Here is a 24,482-nt window from a genome sequence, read left to right as displayed (position 1 = left end):
TCAAGGCAAAAGATGATCATTTTGCAGTTGATTCTGAATTTTTATTTTTATTTGCAAACCAGAAAAAAATGAAGCGGCGAATCCGTTAACCAAGAAATTAAATTGGTGTGGCCTTACGGCGTTGGATTTTCTCCAAGCCTCCTAATGCTCGTTTAGCCGCGCGAGTATTCGTTGTCATTCCTTATTCCACTGCGTTGAATCATAAATATGTGACCTCGACATTTGGTGACAAAATTTTTCAAAGTCAAGGACGAGACAGTCGTTCGTCAGGCACTGTTAATGTATCCTAAGAGGAAACTGTAATTCTGCAAGATTTCCGGTCTGAATTTCTTTTCTATACCGCGTTCTACAATATTTAACGTCAAAATTGTCTTTCCTACGTGATTCTGTGAGATTTTGGTTCATTTTTTTTCTTCCGATAGAGTCGCTCTAAAGGAAGGATCAGGGGTGGTTTGGGAGTTTAATTGGAAGAGACGAATCAATGCGAGGTCGGGCGATCCGTGCTTTCCTGGCCACATCTGTCTTTAATACCGTCGGTTTACCTCCGCAAATTGAGGGCGTTCTTGGGATTCCGTGCACAAATTCCAGCTGCGTTGAGAAAAAATATAGCGGGTCCATTTAGACGGTAGGTCATGGCATAATTTCGCTGAAAATCCAACAACAACAAGGATGGTACGAGGAATGTGAGCGCGCGCGCCTCTTTCCCTGATCACGAAATTCGCACCGCGCGTTCCCGGAAAATACGAGCGACAGACGAAGCAACATGGCGGCCGTTCGAACACTCCTCGCCTGTCTGTACTGCGTCATGGCGTCAGTCTACGCCCAGCCTGCTGCGCCCAGGATTATAACCATCGGGGCGACGCTCAGCTCAAGCAAACACCAAGAAGTCTTCGCTGATGCCGTGAACAAAACCGGTTTTAAGTCTACATCGCTGGTGATGGAAGCCAACCCCATACGTACGGCGCTTCTGGTGTGCGAGAAGCTTGTTTCCCAGAAGGTGGGTGTTGTTGAGTCGTAACGATTTACAGAAATGTGTCCAGAAATGACATTTTAAACAATCAAAAGCTAAACATCGTGGCCGAATTCTATCCCAGAAAAAATCTATTTCAGTGCTAACCTTCTTCAGTTTTAAGGCATTTCAAAATAGGGCAGGAAACGTGAATATTTGGTGAGGCTTTGAAATGGTCGGAAGGATTTCAGCACCAAGGACAGGCATGTCTGGAAAGATTTCAAAATCACCACAATATCCGGCCACTGTCATCTCTGTAAACACTAACAAGAACGGAACAAAACACCAAAAATATTCACCATAGCCCTGTAATGAACACAGAAAATCAATCAACATATTGGGTTAGAAACAGGAAAGATTGTATTGGGTGTTTTGTTGCAACATCATGGCCTCTTATTGCAGACACTGTTTTTCCTTACTCATTATAAGCCTTGTTGTTGTTGTTATGTGCATTAATTCACATGAAATTATTCAAAAACAAGATATTTCACTTTCTGTAATTAGAGTAAAATTTTCATTTTACTTCAAAAAGATTTTGATATTTTTATTAAAACTTGAATAATAACCACTTAATATGAATAGATATTCATGTAACAGTTAAATGTGTGTGTTAAGAGAAATGTTAAAAGTCATGGAAAATGACAACATTTTCTTCAAATTTGCTATGTAACAATGATAGTTATGTGTGTTTTTGTATAAAATATTGCTTGCTTGGCTTTTGATTTAAATACTGCATGCAGCAATTAATGTCATTTCAGTCATATTCATCAACTCATTGAATCTCAATGAAATTCTGTTATCAAAATTAATTGAGTATTGATTAGAAGAACACATCCTTTTGTATTCAATTCCCTTGGTTGTCATTATTTCATGCAATCTGATTATCATTTGAACAGGTTTATTTTAGTAAAATATGCACAGATAGGCCTGTGTTGTATGGCACTAGTATACAGAAATATGGAGTGAAATATAATGTTGAAAAAGCTGTATTCTATGCTAGCCACCCAATGCTGCTCCATGTATTTAAATGGTTCAGATACCAGCCCAGAAAAGAACAAGAAACAGTCATGCCTTCAAATATCAGAGTTATTAACCAAGAATTGAGGTGTACAAAATCTTGACTGTATTTCCCAAGAACTATCATAGAGTACCAAGCACAGATGGGGCATCATCACTAGAAATCTTTAAACAACTTCTGCAATTAAATGTGCAAAGATTGAGTGTAACATGTCGCTTGGTGTGATATAGCTAGCTGCCTGCAAAGCTGGTGTGTTACGCTGAAGGGCGGTTATATCAGCTATACAGATACAGATACAGATACAATCTTATGTAGGTTCCTTTCCCCCCAGTGGGCTTCAAAATAAGATTACAAGAAAGAAATCCATACTAAGGCAGCACCTTTTTACATGACCTGTTCACCTTGGTTTTTAAACAAATTTGGTCTGAAAAAATAAAACTAAATGAGATTATCGCTCATAATTGATAGTTTTAGGGACCTCATGTAATAGGATAGTGGGAGTATGTTGAGTAGATGTATGTAAATTGATACATTTGTGTCATAATTCTTCTTTATGATTCAGATATTTCTTCTAAACAATTCTGAATTGAAGGAATCATAGATCACAAATTTGGTTGCCAAAAATAGCAGTATGGGTCTAGAATACCACCTGCCATACACCAGGCACTTAATCCAGACCTAAAATTGGAGCTTGAATTTCTGATGTCTGCCTGCACCTAACCTGCACTTAAAACCAGCCCACAACACTACAACTGGCATATGATGGACAATATGGGCTAGGAAATGGCTTCCATTCTTTGCATGATCATGAGTGCTGCAGGTAATTATAAAACTAATATAACTGTAGTATATAATCCTAAATGGTACCTGCACCAGTGCAAGTATGGAGAAAATGGTGTTTTGAGCCTTGTAATGCCTTTTCCATGAAACAGGTATTTGACTTTGGCAGGCCAAATGTATCATAATGTTGAAATAACACAGTCATGCTGCACATCTATGTAATCTCTGGCTGCTATGCTCCATTTACTGCATGTAAAGTGACAAATCAAATTGGCCAAGAGATGCAATAATGCTATATAAAATGGAACTGACAAAAATTATTTCTTGCCATCAATGGGACAAAGTGTCATCTTCTAGATTCTAGTTTCAAATTTCATCAGCTATTTGGGTGAAAATGTTACATGAACTGCATGTTATGCATTATCATTTTATAGTGAATCCAAGTCGCTAAGGGCTCTTTTTCCTAGAATGTATTTTATGAACTAAGGCCATGTTGATTTGATTATATGGTTAACTTCGGTGTGCACAAATTTTTTGTCCAAAAAAAGGTTTTGAACATACTTTTCACTCACATTTCCTTCCAAATCCAAGAACTTACATTGGCCTAGCCAACAGCATATGAAAAAGGATAATCGTGTGCCTTGAACCTGTATCTCTACTCTTTCCTGTCCTTTTTCTGACCAGTCAGTTGAACCAATGATCTTTTGGTCACATGAAGTCTTTTGCCATTGTATTCAGCTTGGTGGCAGGATTTAATATTCCATGATTTAATCCCAAGCAATTATGATAGGAAGGGTGCAGCATACAGGGGGGTCACTGTGTGTAATACATTACAGGGATTGTCTCAATGATTAGTAGTGAGCCTGCATACAGGACAAAGGATGATATATTGCCATAATGACATTATCCTCATTCAGAGATTAAAGTCACTGTATCAGGTTGATAGTAAATCAAAGGCTTATATATTATAGAAGATGAATTAGATAGTCAAGGTAAGCCAGGTTACAGTGCTTCAAAATCCAAGGTCAAAATGTATTCTCTGAAAAAAAGCATCACAGGTGTATATGGCTTCTCAGTTCTCAAATTATTTTCTGTCATCCATTTTTTCTGAAAAATGACCACATAAGTATGGCTTCTCTGTTCTCATATTATTTTTCTGTCATTCATTTTTTTCAGATTTGAAAAATTCTAAATGGAACATCTGGGATATGAATCACGTTTAACATTACAATGTAATTGTTTTTAATGGTAACCAGCCTGGTTATACAATGATTTATGCCTCCTATGGTAGCATTTCGGTCAGTCAAACTATGCCTGTTGCTTTTTTGATGGAAAGGAATGAAGCATGCACACAGTGACAAAATATTCTAGTCACATAGTCATTAAATGAAAATGATACGTTACTCTGAAATTGATACATCCTATGAAATTGAGATGCCAAAATCCAACACCAATTTTATTATGCATGTGTGAGGAAACTGTTATGTAAGCTTTTTATCTGAAAAAAATCACGTCTAGGTGCTCAATCGTCTGTGAAGACCTGTATATTGGCTCGCTGGCACAAAAGATTATACTTTCCATGTAATCCATACAAGTTTATCGTATTATAACACTGTCTTATGGAGAACTCAATAGAAATTCAAGACAATAGATTTGATCTCTGATGTGCTTGCAACTCAAGGCTGACTGGATGGATATATATTTGATATCCCTCTTCTGATACAGATTGTGGGTCATGAGGTACAATGTAGTTTCTTCTTCTTCTTGGGTATCCCCAAATAACCCCACGAGGGGTGCCGTTAGGGGGGGGGAGAAGGTCTAGGCTAATGCGGGCAGGCTGCCAGCCCGGCCCGGAACGACTCAACATTGGGAGCCATAACTACTGGGTTCTGACAGGAAAACTGATGGTCAGAGTGAGGTCTATAGACAGATATAATAGACATGTCTGTCCAAATTTATAACTAACACCGAGCAGATTATTATTGGAATGAGCAGAGCACTTTGGACTAATGCCTCTGACTATTTACAGCTTAGAGGTACATATCCAATCTTTTGTCACAAACTTCTCTGTTACATGGCGGATTATAATGACCCCCAGTGGGGGTCTTCACGCTTCGTTAAAAATGGAAAAATCTCAAGATTCATTCTAAAGATCTCAATATTTTAGACGAAATCTTGAGATCGTATAAGACAATCTTGAGATTGTTCATGACAATCTCCAGATCTTTCAGAAAATCTTGAGATGAAAACAAAAGGTCTCAAGATCTTTCCAAATGTTTTCAAAGTATCTTGAGATTTTTCCAAAGCATCTCGAGATGCTTTAAAAAATATCAAGATTGTTTAAAAGATCTCACGTTTTTTCAAGATTGCTTTAAAAATCTTGATATTTCTTAAAGCATCTCGAGATGCTATGGAAAAATCTCAATATACTTTGAAAACATTTGAAAAGATCTTGAGACCTTTTCTTTTCATCTTAAGATTTTCTGAAAGATCTGGAGATTGTCATAAAAAATCTCAATATTGTCTCATAAGATCTCAAGATTTCGTCTAAAATATTGAGATTTTTCAATTTTTAACGAAGCGTGAAGACCCCCACTGGGGGCCATTATGATCCGCTATGTAACAGAGAAGTTTTTGACAAAATATTGGATATGTACCTCTAAGCTGTAAATGGTCAGAGGCATTAGTCCAAAGTGCTCTGCTCATTCCAATAATAATCTGCTCGCTGTTAACTGTGAATCTCTCTTTTAGATGAAATGCAGTACAACTCATAATAGCAAATGCATAGACAATAGATTTGATCTCTGATGTACTAGAAAGTCATTCCTGGATAATTTAGTATATATAAGATACTGTAGTGGACACAAGACTGGGTAGATATGGATTGTGGATTTGATTTTTCATTGCTCAATACATGATGACTTGATAGAAATTTTGATGTTGGCATTTATTCGAGTGTTGGCAAGTATTTAACACTTCTTCATTTAGAAGTGCAGTGCAGCAGCTTGCATATTTAGCCAAGCACACCGGCTCACCCCTACTCGATATAAGTGTGTTGGGTTCCTGTACACATAGGCATCATAAAGTTACATGTAAACCTAGGTAGCATCAGTGGTAGTTGGTACCAAGTGGGGCATCTGGTGACCTATATTCAACATGATTGCCTAGGTTAAGTACCAGAGAGAATAACCTGTAGGATAGAGCTATTCACTCAAGAGACTGTTGATGCTGGTCTATTCTGTGGTTTTAATTCCCATTTACACTATTTGAGCCTGGGGGCAATCATTCCTGCCCTTCCATGTCACTTGCTACATAATGTTACCCCGGAGCACCACAGTGTGTCTGAAGAAGAAGAAACTGAGCAAAAAAAAGTTCTCTTTCTGCAAAGGTAAACATAATACTAACTATGTTTTACATCTGAACAGGTGTATGCCGTGATCGCCAGTCACCCTACAGACTCTGACCTTGCACCTGTGTCTGTGTCCTACACCTCTGGGTTCTATCGGATACCAGTCATCGGTATCAGCAACAGAGAGTCCATCTTCTCAGACAAGGTGAGGCTATCGGCCCAATCACATAGTTTGTACAATTGTCGTACAATTACAAACTTAGGGCATTCTCAGAATAGCTGTGCATGTGACGTAACAACTGCCTAATGCTACGACATTACACATATTCTCAGACAAGGTAAGGCTCTAGGCCCAATCACATACGTTGTACGATAGTTGTACCCAAGTCCAATCCTTTGTGCTGGAAATAACAGTTTAAACAGTGTCTATCAAACACCTTCCTCAGAGCTTCTGACTGGAGTTCTGCTTTATACTTCCTATAATTTATCAACCTGATGAAACTATTTTCGGATGCTTCTTAATGACTTCTACTAACACAGATGAACTTTCAAGATATTAGGAATGTTACCAAGTGTAAGTCTCACAAAATTTTACATCTTCTTTTCAGAACATCCACCAGTCCTTCCTGCGGACTGTCCCACCCTACTCCCAGCAGGCTGATGTCTGGTTCTCCATCCTGAACTACTTCAAGTGGAAACACGTCATCCTCATCACCAGCAGCGATCGCGATGGACGGGCCATGCTCAACAAGTTCGAGACCCTGGTGGAAGAGTCTGACGTTAAGGTGTTGTCTATGTTGTTTGTTATATTTTTAGGCCATGCCAATTTAATTTGTTGGTACTCAGTTCATTTTTTTTAATTGCAAAAAAAACACATCCCAGACCTGTTATATATGTTTTGTAAAAATTTTTTTGGTTCTCAGTTCATTTTTTTGGAATCTGAATTGCAAAAGAAATATTCCAGGCCTTGAATCAACTTCAAAATTCTTATATTTTGGCCCCAATAGTTGAATGAAGTCCCTTCTCTTCACTTTGTAAATTTGCAGTTAGAACAATGTTCTGTACTAGAATATAGGTCACAGAGACATGTTTGAATGGTAAGTAAAATGCACAATTCTGTTTTTGACCCTGACGCAGATTGAGAAGTACCTGCCATACCAGCCTGGTACCAACAATGTCACCAGTCTGCTGGCACAAACAGAAGACGTGGAGTCCAGAGTGCTACTGCTGTACTGCAGGTCAGACATCTTTTTTTTTAATTGTTTTTTTTTTTCTTATAGATTCAGAACAAAATATATGCATAGCAGGCAGCATAGAATATTATATAACCATACCTTATACCATACATGCATATGTCAAGGCATAAGGCTAGGAAAACTGGAAAGGATCAGTATCTATGTCACGTCTATACCTTTCATGCGACGAAGATGATGAAGATTATACCATTCAAAAAGTTTGATAACATTTATCTTGATCATCATCATTATTCGCAAATCTATCAAGCATCTCAGCATGAAGCTTACAATGTATTATGCACATCACTAAGGTAGAATGTCTTGTTTAAGGTCGTATTCCTATTTTTGGGGATGACATTCTGATCTGTTTTGTGTCTGTCCCTGGTCCTGAAATGTCTGTTGTGTTATGGTAGTCTGTAGTTGTGTGAAGTTTCATCTTTCTGTGTACATTTATACCCTTCTGGCAAAGAACGTAATGTTAGTATTTGTCAGTGATGCTGAATGAACACGTTACTGTTGTGATTGGAGGAAGAGATGATGGGGAGTGTTTTCTAAGAATATAACCAACTCTCTGATTTCCACTATTGCTGTGTGTGTTTGTTTCAGTGAGGATGATGGTGTAGTGTTCTACAGAGATGCCAAGGCTCTGAACATGACCAGATACGGCTTCGTGTGGATTGTGTCAGAGCAGGCCGTCAGCGGGAAGGCTCTGAAAGTTGCACCGGAGGGTAAAACAAGTTGCCTTTAAAATTTTGCTCAATTTTAAAGCTCAATTTGCATTGCTTTAGTTTTAAAGATCATTTTGCATCGCTTTTGTGATGTTTGGTCATTGAAAACAAACGTTTTCATTAGTATGTTTCAATAGAAAACATTTCCCTTGCCTCCTAAGTTTCCCCTTGCCACATGTCTTGCCTCATGCATCAGGCTGGAAAAAATTACAATCTTTCTATGAGCATTTTTTTGTTCAAAATTGTAATACAAATAAAATTAAATATGTCGTGTCAATAGGCAGCAAATACATACATCACATGTAACATAGAAGCAATAATAAACAGTTAAAAGTAAGACATGTACATGATAACATTATGAGTACCTTACATTGAACCTACGTCTTCCCCTGTCCCCAGGTGTCCTAGGGTTACAGTTGGTGAATGGTTCCAACGAGGATGCCCACATCCATGACGCAGTAGCGGTGGTGAAGGAGGGCCTGAGTGCCATGTTTGGGAAGGAGAACGTCACAGAACCTCCCAGGGGCTGCCGGAACGAAACAGGATACTGGAAAAATGGACCAGCTTTCTACGAGTACATATTTTCTTTTTTTTTTACTTCTTTAGCTTTTTTCAAACAATCAATACTAATTAATCAATGTTGGATGGTGCAGGTAAAATTTGTCTAGTGCAGGCAAATTTCATTGTTACCCAGTAATGCAGGTATGCAGAAAAAGTATTTCGTACAGCTTGCAAAAGAACGTACAGCTTGCAAAAGAAGGATTATCTTTTTAGAGGAGAGGAGTTTAGCTATCTAATAATTTATCTCACGGCACATGACAAGAAGGGATACTAATGATTTCCATACTTCTTGAAAAAATTGTTCATATTTAGAATATCATAATAACTTTTATGGCTTGTTACAAAAAGTACTTCTCTGAACTTTTTTTTTCATTTCTACACAAATATAAGAATAAGATAGTCCACATTAGTACTGACATGGATTACTCTTCATTTTTCTGATATAAGATACAAGATAAGAACAGATATGTACTAAAAGAAGTATTAATTCTCTGCACGTTACTTTCAATTTTTACATAAATGTAAGATAATCCACATTAGTAACTGACATCGATTGCTTCTGCTTTTTTCTGATATTTGTTCAGCTATCTGATAAAGACCCAGCTGATGTCTGGGCAGACAGGGGTGGTGAGATTTGACAAGGTTGGAGACAGAGACTCAGCAGAGTACACCATAGTGAATGTGCAGAGGGTCAGAGGACTCCTGCCTGTTGGGAACTGGTCCAACATAGGAGACCCACAGGTGGGGGACATGTTTACATTGAGCAATGATTATCATAATGAATTAGTAAATGATTGATTACAATGCCATGTAGCAGCATAAACCTTAATAGTTTTCATTTGGATACTAGAATGATGATTCCTATTTCAACCTCTTCAAACATGGACCTGATTTAAGAAAGAATTTGTGTGTTTTGTAGCCTCAGAAAAGTGTTGCAGTTGGATTACAATCTTTGTTTTATATATTATTATACACTGAAAATCTTGAAACTCTTGCTGTGATGCTTTATTTTTGCGATGACAGCTTCCCCATAAGATCATGATCTACAAAACAATTACTGTACATGAAGTACAGAATTGTTTAACTGGGAGATTCAAAACACCATGAAAACCTCCTTGTCCCTCCGACCATGAAATAAAACCACTGCAAATTTTAAGGAAATGAATGTACAGTAACCATGCCGTTTTTTAATCATTCTTTAGATCAGGATCAATGGAGAACAGATTATCTGGCCTGGAGGAGAGACCAAGAGACCAGAGGGCTTCAACATCTCAACCAGACTCAAAGTAAACTTACTTTTTGGAAAACAAATATCAGACCACAGACAATTGTTATTAAATGTATCTTGTAGTCCATTGCTAATACACACACACACACACACACACACACACACACACACCACACAAACAAAATTTACATTTAAACAATCCATAGAATATATCAAAAGTTGACTTTAAACATTTATTCAAGTGTAGAGAATTGAATAGGGTGACACAGGATATAAATTGTGTGGTTTAGAATTAAAGGAAAAGTAAGCAAATGCTATTATTAGGCAATACATAGCATTTACACTCTCACTCACTCGCCATGCATGTATACCAAGTGGTCATGTTACAACACAATTTTATAGATTTATACTATAGTGTGTTTAAGGCTTCGCTGTGCTGTGCTTGAAATCCCCTTATTTGTGCTTACCTAAACCTTCCAGTGTGTAACATTGCTTTTTGGTACTGTACAAGCTACACTACATTCATGGCATTGATGTGATTTTGATTGCTGGCTGTTCATCTTTCATTTCAAGTGTGTGTCTCTTCCCTGTAGATTGTAGTTATAGAGTCGCATCCCTTCGTCTATATAAAACCAGTGCAGTCGGATGGCTTGTGTGTGGACCGTGCAGTGCCATGTTATGCACCTAACAATACCGTCTATGGTAAGGGTAATCTTCACAGATTTCTACAACGCTACTCACGGCAGACACTCAATGTTGGCCCAATTTGTAAAGAATCATAAAGCAAAAGCTTGTTATGAATAGAAACATTACTTTGGTAAAATTCTGTTTGGGAAAATATTTCCAATTTTAAAATTTGGCACCAGCTCTCCAGTATAACTGCCATAAATGTCTTCATCAACAGGCGATGGTTTCATTACAATGTCAACGTCCACCCAATTTGAAAATTTAATAAATTATTGAATTGATAATGGACCTACCTACATTTTGTTCTGCGCAACTTGCCTCTCTTGAGGTAAAATGGCTACTTCAGATCTGTGATGTGGCTTTCTGAAAAAGTAATAATTGATCAAAATAATAATCAAAGGAAGTGCAAGATACCTTGTGGTGTCCCCATCTCATTTCAGAGATAAAGAGTAGCAAAAGACCAGCGTTCAACATTCTCCCTGCTACCTAACACCTTAACCAATAGAAAATACAAAACATACAAAAAGTACAAAAATAACCAATACAAAATCATATCCAGTTGCTTGAGTAACTGCTTTTTGGCGTATCTTATTACCTGGATGTCTAACCTTCATCGACGCAATAGAAAATTGGTAGAAAAACAGCAGTGCTGAAGGGTCAACGTTGAGTATCTGCCGTGAGGAGTGTTTGCCTGCGTAGGTTACTCATGACTCTATCTGGTGCTCTTTACGTAGACAGTGACTATAGAAATGCACCCTTTCATCTACGTGCTGGACGCCCAGCGTGATGGGTCATGCCGGCCGAAGCAGGTTCCCTGCCTGGTCCCCAATGACACCAATTATGGTATGGACTTCTTCCATTCTCGCACATAATAGACTCCGCTCCTGAGGTGTTGCCAAAATCTGTCTTTGCCATCAACTGTTTGTATAAAAATAAACTTGCTACAGAATAATAAGAAGTTTGGAGTTTTGAAATACATTGAAAGAAAACTATGCCCAGGTGAATTTTTTGATGAGGCCAAGAACTTCTTGAATGTAGACCTTTAAGCTGTAGACCATGCAACAACGAGGTTCTCTGTGCAGGTAGTAGTGCTGGTGAGATGCAGTGTTGTGAAGGGTTCTGCATCAACCTGCTCAAGGAACTGGCCAAGAAGCTCAACTTCACTTATGACGTCCACCTGGTCAAGGATGGCAAGTTCGGAACACAAGAACGGGTAAATCATGTACTTTGGTGACTGTAATATGAAATAGACTGGAGCCATTCCTCGAGCTAACTGACATCTAGCACACTGCAGTCTTTCTTCAGTAGGACATCTGTAGCCACATAGAACTTTTAGTCAGCCTGTTGCAACTGGTTTTGCCCCTGAGGCCTTCTTCAAGTGTAGAGTGGCTAAATGATGCAAGTTCACTAAAATCTCACCTTTCCTACTTTGGTGACTGTAGTAATGATGAAATGTGCTATCCTGTTATCCTTCCATTTCTTAGCCAATGTTGTTGAGCAGCAAATCAGTTTCAGTTCTGAATCTGTTTGCACTGAATAGCCAATCAGCACCAAGGACATCTACACTGGAGTGTTTTTTATAATTTCTTTGATATCAAATTCCAACATGTCTCATCTTGCCCCAGGCAAATAACAGCAACAAGAAAGAGTGGAACGGCATGATTGGGGAACTGCTGCGAGGAGAGGCAGACCTGATCGTTGCTCCCCTCACCATCAACAATGAGCGTGCCCAGTACATAGAATTCTCCAAGCCATTCAAGTACCAGGGCCTAACCATTCTGGTGAAAAAGGTGAGGTCCTTTTTTTGTAAAGTGAAGTTTATCTACTGCCTCATTTGAAACTAAAGTAGCTATTGGGATGTGCACTGTTTATTTTGTACCTGGGCCACAATGATGTTCAATATAGTTTTTGTTTAGGGACACCAAATTTTCTCAACTTTTGGCACATTTCACATAAAAATCTGTTTTTTCTCAAGTGGGTCTGACAAATAAGATACCTTTGGTTGTAGGGCAATCAGAATACATCGGAATACACTGTGTTGTATTCTGACTAAAATTTATTGCTCCTATTGAAAATTTCTCTGTAAATGCTGTTTATAGCATTTCTAGCTGAGGCATTATATACCAACAGGTTTTTGATGAAATTTTCAAACCAATTTCATCCCTCAGGAAACCCAGAAGAGCAGCCTGGATTCGTTCCTCCAGCCTTTCCAGAGCACCCTATGGCTACTGGTGGGTCTGTCCGTGCACGTGGTGGCTCTCATGCTGTACCTTCTGGACCGCTTCAGTCCTTTCGGACGGTTCAAGCTCAGTAACGATGAGGAAGAAGAGGATGCCCTGAACCTGTCCAGTGCCATGTGGTTCTCCTGGGGTGTGCTGCTCAACAGTGGGATCGGAGAAGGTATGCAGCTAGTAACTGATGGTCATCGGTAGCACCAATGTAATGCCTTTACCGGCATTACTTACAGTTTCTTGTTTTCTGCCATGATTAACTTAAAGCTGTTGTTCTTTTATTACTAGTGCAGTGGCTGCCTAAATGCATTTGTTAGGTTGTGGGTGTGATCACCTGCCAAGCCATAGCAATTTAGGCTTTGAAAATGGTACAGACTTATTTCTCTGCTTAGCACTCAGAATTTGGGAAACAGTATCATGGTAGTTGAACACACCAATACCAGTGGACTAGCCCCCTGCTGTAGTGTTGCACAACTGTGTGTCCCAAGGTCCCTGGTGCAACCCTATGCACCATCATTCTGGTGCAGAAAAGATTTCTTTTCACTGACATGACTTTTTATATGACACATCTACCACAGGGACACCCCGCAGTTTCAGTGCACGTGTGTTAGGCATGGTGTGGGCAGGGTTTGCCATGATCATCGTAGCCTCCTACACTGCCAACCTGGCTGCCTTCCTGGTGCTGGACAGACCAGAGGCAAGCATCTCTGGGATCAACGATGCAAGGGTAAGTACAGTTTTGTTAATTAACAGAGGCGGGTATTGAAACACTATCACGAAGAGTGGAAGTAAACACACTAGTGACTGTTTTTAAGGTACTAAACAAGAAAATGCCGCCTTACTTGTCTGAAATGTGTAAGTGGATGCCACCCCCAATGTTGAACAGACGGACGAGGTTAGTTGTAAACCAGTTAGCAAATTGGGACCCTCACATGCTGGTTGTTCCACCGGCAAACATTAACACATACAAAGGGAGCCTGCAGTACCAGGGTCCAGTGCTGTGGAACCAGCTCACAATAGAACAGAGAAAGCTCCGAACTGTAACGGCCTTCAAAAACTCATTGTAATTATATTGTAATTGTACTGCTGTATGGCTATTATGTGCTATGTACTGTGTTGTTATCATTGTATTGTTTCTGCATTTTTATTGTACCCAGATCTACCTGAAAAACAGGTCAAATGACCTGAGTGTATCTTCTGGTTAAATAAATAAACTGAAACTGAAACTGTTGTGTCATAGAACCTGACGGTTCTGGGTTCAAATCCCAGACCAGAAGCCAGCATCTCTGGGATCAACAATGCAAGGGTAACTGCAACAGTCTAGTACATAGATGGCAGGGTGGTCTTTTGGTCTAGGGTTATTGTCTTTTGGGTTTGAATTCCAAGCAGGCTCCAAGTTGTATCATTCAGGGCTTTTTACGCTTATTTCCTCACTTGACTCGGTTGAAAATTAGTATATAACTTATGGTTCTCTGCATATATTTAAGATCCCTCCAGAATTATCCAAAAGAGTAAGGGTGGATCAAACCTTACATTAGGTTCACTAGTCTCTAGGACCCTAATCCCGCTTCTGACACCATGTTATGTTATGTTGTTATGTTATACTATGCTATGCTATGTTAATGTTATGTGTTGCTTATAATTATATCTCAGAAGAAGAATGCTGAAACGGCATTCAAAAAGTCACAGAAAACTTTTGTCCATGTGTAGATTGCATTGAAAACACTTATAATCCATTCCTGGATGCCTAAACTTTATAAAGATTTTTCTTCTCCTGTTCTTCAGCTGAGGAACCCATCTGACAAGTTCATCTACGCCACGGTGAAGGGCAGCTCGGTGGACATGTACTTCCGACGGCAGGTGGAGTTCAGCACCATGTACAGGGCCATGGAGAAGCACAACTACGACAACTCTGCAGATGCCATCGCTGCTGTGAAAAGCGGGTAAAAAGACTCCCTTATTAGACATGTACATTGAACTTACCACAGTGGCATCGGTGGCGCAACAGTTAGAGCATTGGACTCGGAACCAATAGGTCCTGGGTTCAATACTCACCGTGGCCTGACGTTGTGTCCTTGGGAAAGGCAACTTCCCCACCTGTACGGTAGAGTGACGCCCACCAAGACTCTTATGCTAATCTGTCTGACTGTGTGCCAAAAACACACTACGGATCTGGTGATTCTGAATTTGCACTCAGTTAGGTTTCATAAATAGCTTCTAAAAAGCAACCAGCTTTATGTATCTTTACATGATTATTCTGATATCACTATAATCATTCCGCTTATGGCTGCAATGTACCATTTTAAATAAATAAACCCGTCATTCAGTCATTCATTATTTCATTTTTCATGTGCAGTGACCTGAATGCGTTTATCTGGGACTCAGCCGTCCTGGATTTCGAGGCCTCGCGGAACTGTGACCTGGTGACAGCCGGAGAGTTGTTCTTCCGCTCAGGTCTGTATTTGTACTCAGGACCTTTAGATTCAAAGTCAAGAACCCTTTGATGGTGTCAAGTGGCCAAATGGCAATGGGTAGTTGGCACAAGAGGTCGCAAGTTCGATCCCTTAGACAAGACGTTGTGTCCTTGGTAAAGGCACTTTACGCTACTTTCCTCTCTACACCCAGGTGTTAGAATGGGTACCTGACTTTGGTTTGGAGGTAAAAGACAGTTGAAGGAGAGGAATGGGCTCTGCCTTCAATACTGTGCCCTAGACACGGTGTATTAACAACCCACTACCCCTATGGCCTCATAAAGTCTGTGGGACTACCTTTACCATTACCTTTATAACCGTAACTAAAAGACTACCTGCCCACCCCCTCCCCTCCAGATTTTGGGATAGGGATGCGGAAAGACAGCCCGTGGGGCTAGGAGATCTCGCTTCAGATTTTCAGCTTCCAATGCTGTACCCTAACACAGTGTATTAATAACCCACTGCCCCTACTGCCTCATAATTAAGTCTATGGGACTACTTTACCTCCCCAGGTTTTGGGATAGGGATGAGAAAGGACAGTCCGTGGGGCCAGGAGATCTCCCTGCAGATTCTGAGTTTCCACGAGAGCGGGTTTATGGAAGAGCTGGACCGGGAGTGGGTCCGATACGAGGACTGCCAGACCAGCAAGAACTCACCCGCAACACTCACATTCGAGAACATGGCAGGTAGGGAACAACCACATCACAACTCATAACTACTACATGTATATGTAAACCCCCTAACAGATAAATTGCTCCTTGGTCACTTCTACCTCCCTCAAGCTACCCTTATTACATGTATATCATAGGACCCAATTTACACGCAGGCAAAAACTTCAAGTACGAACATTGCCATATATGTCAAATTTTTCCTCCGTGTAAATTGTCTTGCTTTAACGTACCTAAAGATTGTAGATTGTATGCCTTGAGATAGCATACGATCTAAACGTTCGCTGTTGACATGCATCAAAACCAGCCGGGGTACACAGAGGAAAAAATAAATGTACGCAGTTTTCATACGGTTTTTGCCTGCATATGTGAATCGGGTGTATACATCACAGCCCTACCACAGTCAAATGTGCAGACATGGATTTGGTAAATCGCTCCAAATTGTGGCAGGATTGGATTAAAGCAAATGATGATTTTGGGTTTTGGGTTAAAAGGTCCAACAACTGAAATTATTTGTCCTTTGATACAAAGTGTTTATTCGATACTTTCTTTCCAGGCGTTTTCATGCTTGTGGCTGGAGGGATTGTAGCAGGAGTGTTTCTGATCTTCATCGAGATCGCGTACAAACGCCATCGCACCAGGAAGGAGAAGGAGACACAGCTGGCCAAAGCCGCTGTCGGCAAGTGGAAGAAATGTGCTGCTGATAAGAACATGAAGGTACACATAACATGCTTTTTTGTTTGCTTGAGCCTTTGTTCATTAAATAATTCAAATTATCCTGCTGGCTACTTTTTGTTGACGTCAGAAGGGAGAGATACATGTATTAAGGTCAGACAGAATATAGCAAACTTTAAGATACATACATCATATAGTTGAAGTCATAATACATTTGTATAGTCCTTATAAATCAATAAACATCTACCCAATGGCATGCATCCTTACACTTACATTAATTTGTACAGATACTAAATGGTATTACAACCATTTTAATTGTGACGTGTTTTTGACAAAACCGCATCACAATGAAACTTGATGCTTGAAGGTCTAACCTTCAGCGTACCAGCATAGGACATAGACTTGGACACAAAATTTAATAGTCTTATCTTTCACACACACGTGATTCCAGAAACCTAGCAGAGGGTTCAGTCTCAGGAAGAGCAAGAAGAACAAGTCCAACGACAACAAAGCACACAAAGCGATGAAGGCCGACAACCTGGGGATCGAGGTGATTTAGCTTTAGTACTGGACTGGCTCTGTAAGAATTCTATTTTAGTATTATAGTTTATGTATTAATTATGTATCTACCCCTGTTGTTTCTTCTTTATTATGTTTACCGAAGTTATGTTTTACTCAGTTTCATCCTCCTCGTCTGTTCCAAATAGTAACCTCTGACCTGGCTAATGACATGATTTGTTGACGTCTGCCACCATGGTGACTGGTGTTGGGTTACATAATGTTCTAATTTCATGGTCTGCCCTACTCCTGTCACCATATACTCGTGGTACATGTATGTGAATGTGTGTGAGTAAGAATTAACAGCCTGAGGGCAGACCATGTCCGAAGGTAAATATTATGCATTTGCTTTGCAAATGTTACTTCAATAATCATAAATTGTACCAGTTACAGTTGTTGAGCAATTAAGTTGATTGATTGATTGATTGATCGACTGATTGATTGATTGATCGACTGATTGATTGATTGATTGATTGATTGATTGATTGATTGATTGATTGATTGATTGATTGATTGATTGATTGATTGATTGATTGATTGATCGATTGATTGACAGGTGCAGGCTGCTGAGATGATGTCCCCACAGAGCGGGCCGCCCTCCATGATGACTGACCTCAGCACAAGCAGCTTCCGACAGTCCAGCGTCGTCAGGAAGAACCCCATCTACCACAACTCTGACGTGGATGAAAACGTCGTTTAGCAGCCTAACCTGACTCATGTTATGCCTCTAGCAGCCCTTCACAACTGGACAGGCCCCACAGAAGCTCAATGTCTAAGTTAGTAGAATTTGGAACATCCTAACCTTGTCAGGAAGAATCCCATCTACCACAACTCCGACGTGGATTAAAACGTTGTCTAGCAGCCTAGCTCTAAGCCTAACCCTAACCCAGCCTAGATATCATAGCCCTAGTCCTAGCCTTTAAACCCAGGCTAGACTATGTACTATATCATGCTTGTGGTAGCCTTTCCACTGGTTAGGTCTCAAGAAGCTTGATGACCGAAAATTTGGAACCTGTTGATTTCTGCATAGTATGGTCAGGAAGAATCCCATCTACCACGACTCTGATGTAGATGAAAACGTCGTCTAGCAGCCAAGCCCCAACCCTAACCCAGTCTAGATATCATGCTTCTAGTTTGGTCTCTTGAAGCTTGATGACCAAATATTAGGAAGGTCTTAATCCTGTTGATTTATGGTCATAGTATGGTCAGGATAAAACATCATGAAAACGTCGTCTAGCAGTGGTCAGCCCCCCCCCCCCCCGAAGCTTAATGCCTCAGTTAGGAGAATTGGGAACATCCAGATCCTGTCACTTTATATCGTCAGGAAAAACCCATCCACCACAAGTCTGACATTCGTTGCCTAACAGCCAAGATCATAGCCTGACCAAACCACATTTCTAGCAGCCCTTCTTCTAAACCAAAACATAACTTCTATCAACCAGAGGCCACTTAGAGAACTTAGAACTTGTATCAAGTGAACTAAAATGGAAACATAACTATAAGTCAGAGCCAAACATGTCAAAATGAAGCTTTAAGTCCAAATCAGGCGAATTAATGAATTAAATATGTTACATTTTCACAGTACAATGTCCTTTTACATTGTTTGCCATGTCCTTGTCATTGAGAAAACCCTACAAAAACGGTACCTGATACCTTAAAAATATCTTATTTAGCCTAATGCTGAGGTAATTCGGCCCTTTCCTTGTACTTGGCCACCCTGTGCCCAAACCCAAGTGTACATAATAGGTAACTAATGTTATGTATGTACTGTACTGTTGCATCGTGGATAGGTTAAGTAAAACTTTAAGTTAGGTTCCTGGAAAAGTTACCTGGAACGGATGTATTTGCTTGTTGACAAAAAAGGACAAGTGAAAACAGTCTAGCTCACATATGGGCTAATCTTCCCCTGGTTGTGACAGAGGAGACAGATGGTATGTACAGTATTTACAGGTTCATTTCCCTAGCTATTTGCGACAAGTACAGTGGACCATGGCTTAACGTCCCGTCCTAAGGACTGCGGCCCTTTACAGTTGCGTGCATGTGAGCGTCAGAAGCCGGGATTCGAACTCCCGACCTCTTGGTTCTAATCATTATTTGACTACTCACTTCTAAAAGGAGATAAGTATGTAGAGTTACTTCAGTGTAAAAATTCATGGAAAAGTGTAGCTCTGGCATCACGGGTACATGGTCTATGCCAGCCGTTTGTAATTATATAGTAGATAATGTCTAGTTCGCTGTACGTACTTGTACATCCGAACAAATAGATGAAAGTAGAAATACCGCACTCCAAGATGTAATCACCATTGTTGTACTTAACGATTGCCAACTAAAGACATCGTGCTTTCAAAAATCTGTGTCATACTATATATTGCTGTTACACAACTGTAAAAAAATGTAAGATAAAATGGAGTATTCTATAAGATATTGTGATAGTTGTAGATGACATTTGACGATGACTTATGTGACTGTTAAATATGATGTTTTTGTAATGTTGTTTTGTAAGTATGAGAACGTTTTGTGTAACGTGTATTCGCGGCGATACATTGTAACAAATGAAAATTAAAATCAATATTAAGGCCACACCAATTTAATCCGTCGGTTCTCAGATTTTTAAAACTAAAAATGAAAAAAAAAAAAGAATCGTCATATTGACGTTGTTGTCCCTGCCCTGTACTTCTGTAATTAATTGGTGTAGCCTGATGGGAAGATAACAAATTGTGAACTTGTGAATAATGCATATTGAATGATGAAATCCGAAATGATGATTTTGGTTACTTCTTGATGAATGGTTGATTGTATAGCAACGTCTTTTATCACCATGCATAGCAACTAAATGAAAAAAAAAACAGTATGATTCAACAAAGTAATGTAAAGTGGCCAAAATGTAACTGCTGACCTGGCCTTGTTTACTTGTTATGGTAAAAGGACAGCAATGGATATATCTATTTAATGTGATGTAAAAAGTTTCTCCAAATGAACATAGGTAAAGACCTAACACAGAATCGTTACAATCTAGGAACAACGTAACATGTAAACGTTACTGGAGTTAAAATACAAGTGTCTGATGAAAAAAATAGCCTAACGAACATTCGGTAGCATCGTCAAATCTAGATATCACTGTTATAATTGTACGTAACGTGATATATTAACGCTAACAGATGCGTCATGATTATTGTATTGTATCTTATCTGTACTTATATTGGAACTCTCTGAACACAATTGTCATAAAACCTTGCTGGACAGTAAATATTGCGAACGCTGGTGTAAGCAATCGTACGTGAAATATTTTTTTTCTCATGTGTCCCTTTATCTAGAACTCATTTAAGATTCAGTATTAAATGTTGCGATAGCCTGAACAGACAGTGTTATAAGCTTACCTAGTTTACTTTAAAATTAATGATTGTAAAAACAGCTCTCTAGCTGATACTTAAATTGCATTAGTCGAAAAATAGTAAGATGTGCCATCTTTTCATCCAGCTGCCCGATGCTAATGAAAAAAATGCCTGCAACCTCAAATTTTGCGAATGTGTGGAGAACAGTTTTGCACATAACGGATAAGAGTTTTACTACTTGGTTATGAAATAATCTCATACAAATTTGCTTCGTCTTCCGAGAGCGACGATATCTCTTTTTAAATTCCAATATGTAATCACAAGACGTGGTGACGGCACACTCAAGTTTTATCAACTTATATTAATGCCGCCACCAACACAGGGGACAAATACATGACAAGAAAATACTCATTTTCGTGTAAAGTGCCTTAGCTTTCCCAAGGGCACAAGATCGGTGGCATGTCAGGACTCGAACCCGGGACCTCTAGGTTCCGAGTCGCGCACTCTGTCGTTAAACCACACGACGATATCTAGTTGCGATGCTGTTCTTCCTGCACTTGACATTCGTCAGACTGCTCGCCACGACGCGAGCGCCCCCTTGCGACTTTCTTTTTGAAATACTGCGATTCCAAAGACGGTCCTTTTTCTGTGAAAACAATGAAAGGTTATGGTCAAACTTACGTATCTTTGAACAAACCAATTTTAGTTTTTTTTTTCAGGATCACAGTTACTTAGCCTGACTAAAAGCGCCGTCACATTTCCCAACCCGGGGCCCGGCCTGGCAGTCGTTTGGAACGAAAATTATGATATAAGACAGAAAAACACAAAAAAAAAGTTTTAGAAAATTAACCATGAGCACTATTTGTGTATACTCTTCATACAAATTGTTAACTTTTTTTAACTTTTCGTTCCCGCAAACAACCCGGTCGGGCCCCGGCTGAGAGCTTGTGTAACACAGGTTAACAGCTACTCCTCTCGGTTCTCAATTAGCTTTGAGTTCACATGTACAGCTTCAGCAGTGACAAACCTTCAAAAGGTTGTACCTTCGAGCTTTAATACAGCGGGCTTATCTTTGTTCCTGGACAAAGTGATGACGCGGGCCTTGCTGGGATCGTCCGGCTTTTGTTTCGAGGCGACACACGAGGCGAACACGAAATCCTTTGCACTGTTCTGAGTCGGTTTCATCAGGAACACCCGTGGGTCGGCAGTGGATGTGATCTTTGTGGCATCCTCACCCTCCTGTTGGTAAAAAAATGAGAGAGAGAGAGAGAGAGAGAGAGAGAGAGAGAGACTGGTTTATTTGTGCCTTACAAAAAGTACACACAAAAGCCTTCAAGCAGCCATATTTGGCTGAATTGGGAAGGCTTTAAAACACAACACAAAATGCGCTTATATATTAGTTATTTGATAAAGATTCTTTACAAATCAAGCAGTTAAGGGGCCCTATTTCTTACATAGCTGATTTTTTATACATAAAACACTTAAAGCTCCACCGTAAAAAACATACATTATTAATGAGAAGCCCATATTGACAAGTATCGCCCGATTTATGCCTGTTGTAGCTCACCTGCAGAACTAGCCTGGGGTACCAGCTCCTGCCCTTGGAGGCAAAGTACAGTCCAGACTCTTTGAACTGCAGTACAACATAGGTGCCGCCGGTTACAGGCGGTGTACTGGTGTAGGAATACACGAGCACTGTCGCTGAAAAGAGAAGTAAAATACAGGAGGAAAATTATTTCAACTTGATGAAAGAATTTACCGTCTCTATGTTAAAAACTTTCAAGTTAAAACTTAACACTTGTATTTGTTTCTTCAGCTGTAGTGTGTTTAGGTGGCTCGTAACAATAATGAGTATTTTTATTTGCATGCTGGGTGCTGATTTACCACTGAGGTGTGAGTTCGCCATTCGTTCGGCATTTCTATGTTGCCAAATCATGAAGGTCAAGAAAAAGGGACGAAAAATCAGTTTGCAGTTAGAAACATGCGTAGTTAACGTTGTATAGCGGTAATCTCCAAGCAGATCTTTTGGTGGGGGTAAGACAGTATCAAATTGGCCAGTCTGCAACCTTGGGTGGGGAAATGGTTACAGACTGGCCAATTTGATACTGTCTTACCCCCACCAAAAGATCTGCTTGGAGATTAGTATAGCGGCCCGCATTCCTATAAATGATAAATGATGTGAAAATTCCCCTTACAATCGCGATTGCCCGCCGGCACGTGAGCAGCCCGGAACACCTTGGCCTTGGGGTCTCCATTTTGCCTGGTCTTCTGAACAAGGGTGCCTTTGTACGTTGGGAACGGGTTCTCTATCAGTCGATTTGCTGGTTGCCCATGAAACTGTATCTTCTAAAAAAGATTTTTTGTCAACAATAATAAACGACACCTTATAAAGGCTGTTATTGAGGTGTCACTAGTTTTGAGGGTGAAATACAGGGATTGTGATTACATAAACTTAAATACACAAATATCGAAATAATGGACTAAAAAACGAACGCTGTCTACTGGACTATAGACTTAGGGAATTGCCGACTTCATGTGTGTTCGTCGACGATTAAGCTAGCCTATAGGTAGAAATTGCTATTCTAAGGTCTCGCTATCTTTCTTCCTCAGTCTTCCTCGTTCTTCCTTTCTTTCGTTTAAACACATACACAAACATGCACAAGCACACACACATACACACCACACACACACACACACACACACACACACACACACACACACACACTTGGACACACCACACACACACACACACACACACACACACACACAGACTACACACACATACACACACATACACACACACACACACACATGTACACACACGCACATACCAACAAACACACAAGAACAAACCAACAAGTCAAGTAAAGTGGTATTTACCTGTGGTATCGGTAGAGCAGCCAACTTCCACATGGCTCAGACCTGTGTTACACACTTCTTCTCGGCTCAAACCACAACTCGACACGGAAAGGTGGGGTCAAAACTCTTCTTTATATCCTCACTCACCTCACCAGTCCCATATCAGTCAGGTGAATGCCGTCGGGGCAACAAGACTGTCAACAAAGCTCCCTTTTTATATGCTTTGTCTAAAAATAGAAACGGGTGGAAAATGACGTATTTCAAATTAGACAATTTGCATAAACTCTCTGAAGGTGAATCTTCAGAGTGTTTATGTCCGCCCCACCTAGCTAGTTAGTATTTTACCAATTACCAGGTCATTCATTCTAGATACCCCTCAGGAATGGGAATAACCTTTGTGTACAAATCCCCAAAAGTTGTAGAACACAGAATGTCTTCCTCCACAGAGCCACCCTTTTATGGACCTCCCTCCCAGTTGACATACAATCAGCTCCTATACTGTTTTCTTTTAAAGCCAAAGTATGGCAATCCCTGGGGATCCATATTCTGTTTAACACACTACGTCTGTATCATAACCCGGTTAACATATTACCTCAGCAACTATGTATATACTAGGACTCTACTATTGTATTATTGTACTTTTATTAAAAATGTACGTATATATTATTGTACTATTGTATATAGCTGTATATTTCACTAAGTAAATAGTTTGTAATATGCATTCCCATGCATGTCTAACGATTTTCATCTTTTTCCCCAGGGTGTCCCTTAATAATAGTCTTTGACTAGTTGGGACACCCTGGCTTCTTTGTAAGCCGAAATAAATTAATAAAAAAAGTGAACCTTTGACCCTCGGCAGTTCATTGTCTAGTGGTGTCAGGTTAGTCAGGTAGAGTGGTGGAAACCACACCCACACATGCCACATGAACAACATCACGTATGAAAACTGGTCTTTAAGAACGCTTAAACGTAGCTTAAAGTCGACGTTTCTTCGTTTCTTTGTATTCTAACAACACCACATTGTGACGAGCTGTTAACACAGTTGAAAATTACCTTACAGGCCACATTGTATAGAGATGAGAATGTCTATTGT

At 39.8% G+C, this 24,482-nt stretch overlaps 2 protein-coding genes across 2 annotated transcripts; one reads left to right on the top strand and one right to left on the bottom strand.

Moving 5' to 3' along the window:
- The first annotated feature begins 469 nt into the window (after window positions 1-469).
- On the top strand, window positions 470-17,944 carry LOC109480359 (glutamate receptor ionotropic, NMDA 1-like). Its single transcript, XM_019782554.1, has 18 exons — window positions 470-997; window positions 6,233-6,361; window positions 6,765-6,941; window positions 7,294-7,394; window positions 7,998-8,119; window positions 8,519-8,625; window positions 9,883-9,966; window positions 11,330-11,438; window positions 11,678-11,808; window positions 12,221-12,385; window positions 12,764-12,995; window positions 13,405-13,553; window positions 14,612-14,769; window positions 15,183-15,280; window positions 15,810-15,983; window positions 16,522-16,682; window positions 17,092-17,190; window positions 17,755-17,944. Exons 1-18 carry the CDS (start codon window positions 764-766, stop codon window positions 17,896-17,898), a joined length of 2,574 nt encoding a protein of 857 aa, XP_019638113.1. The 5' UTR covers window positions 470-763; the 3' UTR covers window positions 17,899-17,944.
- A 3,116-nt stretch (window positions 17,945-21,060) lies between these two features.
- LOC109480248 lies at window positions 21,061-23,551 on the bottom strand. The gene is made up of 5 exons (XM_019782397.1): window positions 23,411-23,551; window positions 22,726-22,876; window positions 22,098-22,231; window positions 21,574-21,769; window positions 21,061-21,176 (listed from the first exon to the last, which is right to left on the bottom strand). Exons 1-5 carry the CDS (start codon window positions 23,441-23,443, stop codon window positions 21,061-21,063), a joined length of 630 nt encoding a protein of 209 aa, XP_019637956.1. The 5' UTR covers window positions 23,444-23,551.
- Window positions 23,552-24,482: the final 931 nt, after the last annotated feature.

This window comes from Branchiostoma belcheri, unplaced genomic scaffold, assembly GCF_001625305.1.
Source record: "Branchiostoma belcheri isolate BF01 breed outbred unplaced genomic scaffold, Haploidv18h27 scaffold50, whole genome shotgun sequence".
NCBI classification, from domain to species: Eukaryota; Metazoa; Chordata; class Leptocardii; order Amphioxiformes; family Branchiostomatidae; genus Branchiostoma; species Branchiostoma belcheri.
The sequence above is the reverse complement of the archived record's forward strand: the minus strand, read 5'-3'. Positions and strand labels throughout refer to the sequence as shown.